This window comes from Hippocampus comes, unplaced genomic scaffold, assembly GCF_001891065.2.
Source record: "Hippocampus comes isolate QL1 unplaced genomic scaffold, H_comes_QL1_v1.1 scaffold14, whole genome shotgun sequence".
In the NCBI taxonomy this organism is placed as follows: domain Eukaryota; kingdom Metazoa; phylum Chordata; class Actinopteri; order Syngnathiformes; family Syngnathidae; genus Hippocampus; species Hippocampus comes.
This window is the reverse complement of record NW_017805839.1, coordinates 1,466,108-1,475,028: the sequence shown is the minus strand read 5'-3', so window position 1 is coordinate 1,475,028 and position 8,921 is coordinate 1,466,108. Positions and strand designations below refer to the sequence as shown.

The window sequence follows — 8,921 nt, the reverse complement described above, 5'->3', positions numbered from 1 at the left end:
TGAGTATAAGCTATATCGATGTATGTAGAAAGCGTGTTTATTATTCACGGGGGAAAGAACAAGTGTCACAGCTGCGAATTTATTTTAATACAGTATTCGAATTCAAGATTGAAGGCTAATAAGGACACCTTTGCTAGCCTAGTCCGTGTTACAATGAAAATGTAAACTTTATAAATCTCGGTATGATTCGAATATCTGCACCACTAACATTTTACTGTGCCACAAAATGAAAAGTGTTTCAAAGTTTACAACTGCCTTTCTTGCTTTGTTTTAGTCAACAGGGCATGGAAGTTATTAAACAACCACAAAGTTCGCGAACCTTGCCGTTATGACCATGTCAACTTGTTACCTGCACATCAACACGGTTCACGTGTTTGCTCCGGTGTGTAAATAACACGCGACAAGGGTGTGAGGATATTTAAGAGTTTGCACTAACATTTAGGGTGGACAGTATTTTAGTTACCTTTGTGTAGCAACTTTTAAAACGCTTTCAAAATATTGCTAACTAGCTGTTATGCTAACAATCACAGCATGAAAATAGACAGATTAAACCAAAGTAATTGCCATTTAAAGAACAATGTGCACGCCGCACGCATGTGCATATGGATATCAACAGGCAAGTGACATTATTTGATAGCTGTTGACCTTTGTTGGTGAATCTGACTGGTCCGTGGATGCCATCTTCCTGTTAGCATCGAAGGCTGCTCGATGTTTGATTGCTTCTGCCTGAGCTCAAAGGGCACTCGCTGACCAAAACGGAATTTTGCATTAAATATTAAGTGACCAGATTAAAAAACAAACAAACAAAATAGTATATTTTATGTATGTGAAACAAAACGTAATTTTTTTAAAAGTGTTCCGTGATAAGCGTACGCAAAAGAACTACAGATCCCAGAGTCCTTAGCGTCAACGCCGTTCCCGTATTCTAAACTGCCAACTACTGAGAGCTGTCTTCTGCTGTCCTATTAATCATAATTGTTGGACGTTTCTGCGTATAATGGCGGATCGAAAGCCGTGTAAGGTGTGCAACTTTACACGCCAGAAGTCATATGGCGTGGTTGTTCCATCGCTCGAGGAACTTAAGGTAAAAGGTGAGATGATACATATTTTGAACACTACGTTGTTGGGGCTTAGCTTGATTAAAATCAATGGTGTAGTGCCTGTGCACTAATTCCAAGGGTTAGGGTAAAATCGAATCTAATTTTTAAACTACCTAATATGAACGAGGCTGTGATCGGCATTTATCTTTTCGATTTAAAACAGAAAGGCAATGAGTCGTGTATTAAGGTGTTACAAAGCAGTCGTCTCACCCATTGCTATCGTGGCCAGTGGAACTTATCTCACATGATCAAGAGCTGGCTTTTCGTCTAGCAACATTTCTAACGTGTCGAAACTTGCATGAGGTGAACGCAAAACGAGTCAAGAAGATACCTCCCTCCTGTCTTTCCATTCCTAAAATGCTCGTCAGCGCCAGGCGTTGGTGTGTGTGTGTGTGTGTGTGTGGCCTGAGCTCAAAGGGCACTCGCTGACCAAAACGGAATATTTGCATTAAATATTAAGTGACCAGATTAAAAAACAAACAAACAAAATAGTATATTTTCTGTATGTGAAACAAAACATGTAATTTTTAAAAAAGTGTTCCGTGATAAACGTACGCAAAAAAACTACAGATCCCAGAGTCCTTAGCGTCAACGCCGTTCCCGTATTCGAAACTGCCAACTACTGAGAGCTGTCTTCTGCTGTCCTATTAATCATAATAGTTGGACGTTTCTGCGTATAATGGCGGATCGAAAGCCGTGTAAGGTGTGCAACTTTACACGCCAGAAGTCATATGGCGTGGTTGTTCCATCGCTCGAGGAACTTAAGGTAAAAGGTGAGATGATACATATTTTAAACACTACGTTGTTGGGGCTTAGCTAGATTAAAATCAGTGGTGTAGTGCCTGTGCACTAATTCCAAGGGTTAAGGTAAAATCGAATCTAATTTTTAAACTACCGAATATGAACGAGGCTGTGATCGGCATTTATCTTCTATCTTATCGATTTAAAACAGAAAGGCAATGAGTGGTGTATTAAGGTGTTACAAAGCAGTCGTCTCACCCATTGCTATCGTGGCCAGTGGAACTTATCTCACATGATCAAGAGCTGGCTTTTCGTCTAGCAACATTTCTAACGTGTCGAAACTTGCACGAGGTGAACGCGAAACGAGTCAAGAAGATACCTCCCTCCTGTCGTTCCATTCCTAAAATGCTCGTCAGCACCAGGCGTTGGTGTGTGTGGGTGGGTGTGTGGAACTTAAGGTAAAAGGTGAGATGATACATATTTTAAACACTACGTTGTTGGGGCTTAGCTAGATTAAAATCAGTGGTGTAGTGCCTGTGCACTAATTCCAAGGGTTAAGGTAAAATCGAATCTAATTTTTAAACTACCGAATATGAACGAGGCTGTGATCGGCATTTATCTTCTATCTTATCGATTTAAAACAGAAAGGCAATGAGTCGTGTATTAAGGTGTTACAAAGCAGTCGTCTCACCCATTGCTATCGTGGCCAGTGGAACTTATCTCACATGATCAAGAGCTGGCTTTTCGTCTAGCAACATTTCTAACGTGTCGAAACTTGCACGAGGTGAACGCGAAACGAGTCAAGAAGATACCTCCCTCCTGTCGTTCCATTCCTAAAATGCTCGTCAGCACCAGGCGTTGGTGTGTGTGGGTGGGTGTGTGCGCGCGTGTTCAAATGTTCCAAATATTTATTTTTATTTTTTTTGCATTATATTTCAAACTAAAGGTCTTTTGCAACATCTGTGTGCAATCTAAAAAAATGCTTGTCATTGCACAGTGAAATCTTCATGAAGTCATATTCGTCTTTTTTTTCTTTTTGTTTAATTTCATTTTTATCATGTTTTCTTTTATACATAATCAGTGCATTCAATCAAGTGGGCTGTATAGTAAAATGAATTAGCAATTTCACAATACATTATTCCACTATATTTTGGAAACACACATAGGAATTTTAAATGGGAGAATTATTCTCATGTTTTTTTTTCTTTGTTTGCTAATAACACCAACGTTTCAGTGTCTAATTAGCATGTCCACGCTGAGAGCAGCATTATTGAGCTGCATTGAGCATTGCTCCTGTAACGTAATCAAACAACGATCATTTCAGGAAGTGAGTTTCTTGGCTTCACACCACATGACCCAGTGACAGTGGTCTTAGAAGATGATGGGACAATAGTTGAGGACGAGGCCTACTTTTGGTGTTTGCCCTTAAACACAAAGTTCATGCTGCTGCATGAAAAGGAAACATGGTCGCCGCTTCGCAGAGGTGAGCATATTTGATTTGGTCTAAAAAATATACTTTTTCCTTTTTTTTTTGTTAGATGTATATGTCTTTTTTTTAATTATTTGAGTAATGTCCTGTGCACCTCTTTATGCCTCGCATCGTAGTTGATGGTGGCACAGCGTGGATGGCGAGAGATTCTGTGATGCTAGAGAGCGACACTGTGGATGCAGCCCATGGTAGTGCATCATGGTTGGACTTGGCCTTGCAGCTGAAACGGGACCTGGCCAGCATCATCCTCATGTGTGAGGAAGACTTAGAGGTGCCAGATCTAGTTATGTTTCACAATACATTATTCTACTCAATTTTGGAAACACACGTAGGAATTTTAAATGGGAGAATTATTCTCATGTTTTTTTTTTCTTTGTTTGCTAATAACACAAACGTTTCGGTGTCTAATTAGCATGTCCTCGCTGAGAGCAGCATGATTGAGCTGCGTTGAGCATTGCTCCTGTAACATAATCAAACTCCGATCATTTCAGGAAGTGAGTTTCTTGGCTTCACACCACATGACCCAGTGACAGTGGTCTTAGAAGACGATGGGACAATAGTTGAGGACGAAGCCTACTTTTGGTGTTTGCCCTTAAACACAAAGTTCATGCTGCTGCATGAAAAGGAAACATGGTCGCCGCTTCGCAGAGGTGAGCATATTTGATTTGGTCTAAAAAATATACTTTTTCCTTTTTTTTTTGTTAGATGTATATGTCTTTTTTTTAATTATTTGAGTAATGTCCTGTGCACCTCTTTATGCCTCGCATCGTAGTTGATGGTGGCACAGCGTGGATGGCGAGAGATTCTGTGATGCTAGAGAGCGACACTGTGGATGCAGCCCATGGTAGTGCATCATGGTTGGACTTGGCCTTGCAGCTGAAACGGGACCTGGCCAGCATCATCCTCATGTGTGAGGAAGACTTAGAGGTGCCAGATCTAGTTATGTTTGTCACTCTATCTATCTATCTATCTATCTATCTATCTATCTATCTATCTATCTATCTATCTATCTATCTATCTATCTATCTATCTATCTATCTATCTATCTATCTATCTATCTATCTATCTATCTATCTATCTATCTATCTATCTATCTATCTATCTATCTATCTATCTATCTATCTATCTATCTATCTATCTATCTATCTATCTATCTATCTATCTATCTATCTATCTATCTGTGTGTTTGTGTGTCTGTGTGTGTTTGTGTGTGTGGCAAGACAGTTAGAGAGATACTGATATATACGTGTGTGTGTGTGTGTGTGTGTGTGTGTGTGTGTGTGTGTGTGTGTGTGTGTGTGTGTGTGCGTGTGTGTGTGTGTGTGTGTTTATATATACTGTATATTTGTGTGCATGTGTGTGTCTATATTTTTTTTCATCAAAGAGGAAGTAAATTTTTCTCTCTGAGGTATCTGTAAAAGCCAATCTCAACACTGCCCTCCATTATTTGTCATCTAAATGAATACTTTATGTAAAATCAGAGTCATATGTTGTTCCAGTGCTTAGTGGGCGTCCCCTGCCCTGAGCTAGCTTCTGCTCTCGGCTTCCAAGAAAAGAAGACAGAGAATCTTCAGGAAACACTGCAGAGGGTTTTGGACCGTCGGGAGGAAGAGAGGCAATCGAAGGAGTTGCTCCAACTCTTCCTCAAAGCAGCAGAGAAAGAAGACGGACAGCCACAGGAGGAGGCTTGGCGGCAGAGCGAGGGAGGTACGTTGAAAGTAGCCCCTTTTTAAAATTACTTTCCCTTAAAACTCACAACCGGACAGCATGTGTTTAGTGGTTAACCCAACTGCCTTACAGTCTTGGTGCAAATCAGCTTAGGCCTTCCAAATGTGGAGTTTGCATGTTTTCCCCATACTTGCGTGGGTTTTCCCCCGGATATTCCAGTTTCCTCCCACATTCCAAATACATTCGCGAAAGGTCAATTGATCACTCTATGTTGTTCCTGGGTGTGATTGTGAGCGTGAATGGCTGTTCGTCTTTAAGTGCTCTGTAATTGGCTGGCAACCATGGTTGAAATAGCTCTGTTTATTTTCCCATTCGTCGATAGTTTTGTCAGTGCCCTGCAATAGACTGACATTGATTCTATTTTGTTATTACTGTATCATCATAGTTTACTGCTTTTATTTTAGTGAAGTCATACTGATGCCCGCTAGGTGGAACTATTGTTCCAGTTGAATAGTCTGATCCCCTTGAAGGATAGGGAGTTCAAGAACCTCCCAGAGCGACTAATAATTCTCTTTGTGTTGCAATTACTGGAGGTGCCGATGTTCCTGATGGTATGGAGGTGGATCAAGCATGTGGATTCACTTCCAGGACTTTGATGGTCCTGAAAGGCAAAACAAGCCCAGAGACCAGGCTGTCCACTGAAGATCTCCAGGTAACACACAGTCTTCCCGTTTCACATTTCTTTGCACTTCCTTGAGCAATTACAAGCTTTATGTATTCCCATAGCACAACAATGTGTGTGTGGCTATAATGTAACTTCTCATTATTCTGTCTTTGTCTTCTGACGCAAGGCACTCATTGTTTAGAATTAAAGATGCATATTCTGTCCATATGCAGTGCCATTTTAAGTAACCTAATCCACTTCGTTCCTCGTTTAAAATGTCCGTGATTCTAAACTTATGCAAGAGCGTTTTGAATACAATGCAGTTGTGTCACTAAACACAACTTGACTGAACTTTTTCTCTCAACACGGGTGTGTGATTATAATGGGCCATTGCGTTGTGTACAAAATGCCTTGATTATTTACACTAAATGTGCAATTCAGTCACGTCAAATGTTGTGCAACCTGGTTGAGGTTGAACACACACTTGTACTGGAATGGAAATGGAAAGAATCATTTAGACAGTCAAATTGTTACCATCATAAAATATGTTCTTGCGTCCATTTTTGTTTTACCGTTGTGAGCACTCAAGCCTTTCCCTTCCAATTCTCAAAAACAGATGTGATACTGCGAGGTACAATTTGTAGTGGGTGCTCAGCTGTGGTTCCAGGCAGGCTGCAGTAAAACTTTATGGGTATCCTACATCACTTCTCGTCGCTCATTGGGTGTTGGAGGTTCATCAGTGCTGCGTCCTAAATGAGTTTTCACAAGTTTAGCATTGGCAAAAGAAAAAAAAGTCCTCATTCCCTTCCTTTGCTGGGTTTTCTTAGCATCTCTCTCCCAGCGCAGCTTCAAACTCGTTACTTCAGAGCATTTTGATGTAAATCCAACTGTAGCAAACCAAGAAGGTCCAGTGCAGCCAATAAAGGAGCTTTTGTTTCTTGAAAAGGCAAAACATGCACCGAATGCGTCCTTTCGTGGTGTGTTGGCCAATTTACAAATCGTACAACTTCAGGCACGTCCAATTTGAGAGGTTGCTTTGCGTTGTTGCTGAGGACTTTCCATTAAAACGAGACGCTTTCTGTGTTAAGATGGTGGTGGCCAAAGGGGCCGAAGCTATGCAGCAGGTGCTCGGCTGGGACAAAGTCAGGACATCGACGCTGCTTCAAGACTGCGAGTCGGAGCTCAAACGACGGCTTCAGCAGATCCAGGCCGTGCAGTCTATGAGGGGCAACATGGCGCAGAGGGACAGCAGCCTGCCGCCTAATGACAAGAACGACGAGGAGAGCAAAGCCACACTGCCTCGAAGAGGAAAATAGTCTGTTACCTTACCAGAGCAGAGACTCCAAAGAGCTTACGCCGACCGCTTCAGGGCCAGCAGAATGAATTCGCGCTGGGTTGCCGATACTATTTTTACCGCTGGATTTTGTATAAATGTCAACAAGGTTGGTGTTTGTAGCATTTGGTACAACTTTCAAACCACTTCAATGCTTTTGCCTCAAGCAGAAGCTGAGGGCTTTGCACAAGTCGTGTTTTTTTTTTTTTTTTTAATCAAACGTCTGATGTTTAAATCACAGATATTCCTTATTTGGATGATAAACGAGCTGCTGTGAAACAAACCTCACGTGCATTTGTTTGAAGCTTAACATCCAACTGTCGTCATCTGATATGAGCGGGTACATTTTGAATCGCTGCGGATCCACTTTATGACATGGATACAGTTGCCTTGTTGGGTTTTAATGTGGAAAAAAAAGGAGCTCAGAGACTCAGACGGAGATGTAATGTTCCATTTTTCTTGATTTCTTGATAGAAGCCAGTAATCCTTTAAGTATCAAGAGTCTTTGTTGTGATATTCTGGTAACTGGCCCTTTATTACCCCACTCGTCCGTAGAGAGTTCCATTCCTATCATCCGTTTTCTGTCCTCATTAAAGTCATGAGTGAGCTGGGGCTCTATTCCATTAAGATTTGGTGTACAGCGTGGACTGTTCACCTGCCAGTCAGGGCACGTAGACAAGCTCTGACACCCCCCCGTTCACACCGATGGGCTTTTTAGTGTCTTCACCTAACATTCAGAATTTTGTGATGTGGGAGGAAAACAGAGTGCCAAGAGAAAACCCATTCAAGCACCAGAATAACATTTGCACGCAGAAGGGCCTGAGCCAAGAGTCCAACTCCGAACTTAGACTGTGAGGCAAACATTTGCAATTTTGTGGCAATAGAGACAGATCATTTGTAACTTTTCTTGTCAGTTTTCTGTGCAAAGTAGTATGCCTGATCGATTGAGTGATTAGAAATGTGGCACGAGATCCGTCGGTGGGCAAAATCAATTCCAAGATATACAGTGTGCAAGTCGTGACAATATATTGAGATGGCGTTGTAGCGCACACACAGATTAATTAATCATTTTCCTAATAAAGAGTTAGACAAGATAAGATTGTTCTTTATTCCATATATGCAAGCTTCATTGCACGCGCCCAGCCGCCAATCGTGGATAATAAAGATGCCGCTTCATCTTTGACTTATGTCAAGCCAGCGTGAGGCTGCAGCTCTGTCCCCTGGTTATGAAACGCGGGTATCGGTTTGGTAGACATGTGATGCCGGTCCATGTGAGTCATGTAGGACATGATCTTCTCTACAGTGAACACACATGACAGTGCATTTGATTTTTCACAAGGGCGCGCCTTACTTACACACACCGAGGTCACTATGAGCTGCTTTAGAGACGTGTGACGTTCGCAGTACGGTCCGTGAACATTGAGACTCTCACTTGACTTCCCCTCAAATGCACACTGCGAGAATTGCTACTGTTCACTTTTGTATTTGGTATGTTACTCCCAATAAGGAAAACAATCAAAACGTTCGACCGAATTTGGATGGAAAAATATGCTAAGAAGTCAAATAAAACGTAACAGTTCAAGGCATCGTGGGTGACGTGACAGGAGACCGCTGAAGCGTACCAGTGATTGTGAGGAAAAGTGTCAAGATTTAGCTGTTGCCACTGAACGGACATATAACTCGTTGCAAAAATTGGAAAGATGTGAACGAATACCTGTCATAAATAGAATTGATTGCCGATAAATATCACTAGAGGGGTGGCACGGTGGACAACTGGTTAGCACGTCGGCCTCACAGTGCAGAGGTGCAAGGTCCGGCCTTCCTGTGCGGAGTTTACATGTTCTCCCCGTGGCCGTGTGGGTTTTCTCCGGGTACTTCGGTGTCCTCCCATATTCCCCAAACATGCATGGCAGGTTGACTGGGCAC

The 8,921-nt window shown here is 41.9% G+C and overlaps 1 protein-coding gene across 4 annotated transcripts; it reads left to right on the top strand.

Moving 5' to 3' along the window:
- Positions 1-955: 955 nt before the first annotated feature.
- Positions 956-8,089, top strand: dffa (DNA fragmentation factor, alpha polypeptide). Of its 4 annotated transcripts, none has more exons than XM_019888070.1 (6): positions 956-1,091; positions 3,166-3,324; positions 3,447-3,601; positions 4,830-5,037; positions 5,592-5,710; positions 6,751-8,089. In XM_019888070.1, the coding sequence occupies exons 1-6, from the start codon at positions 998-1,000 to the stop codon at positions 6,976-6,978; spliced, it is 963 nt and encodes a 320-aa protein (XP_019743629.1). In that variant the 5' UTR covers positions 956-997; the 3' UTR covers positions 6,979-8,089. The 4 variants fall into 4 exon arrangements, with proteins under 4 accessions (XP_019743629.1, XP_019743628.1, XP_019743630.1 ...); XM_019888069.1 differs by lacking the exons at positions 956-1,091; positions 3,166-3,324; positions 3,447-3,601 and adding exons at positions 1,681-1,873; positions 3,822-3,980; positions 4,103-4,257; XM_019888068.1 differs by lacking the exon at positions 956-1,091 and adding an exon at positions 1,682-1,873.
- The last annotated feature ends 832 nt before the right edge of the window (positions 8,090-8,921 follow it).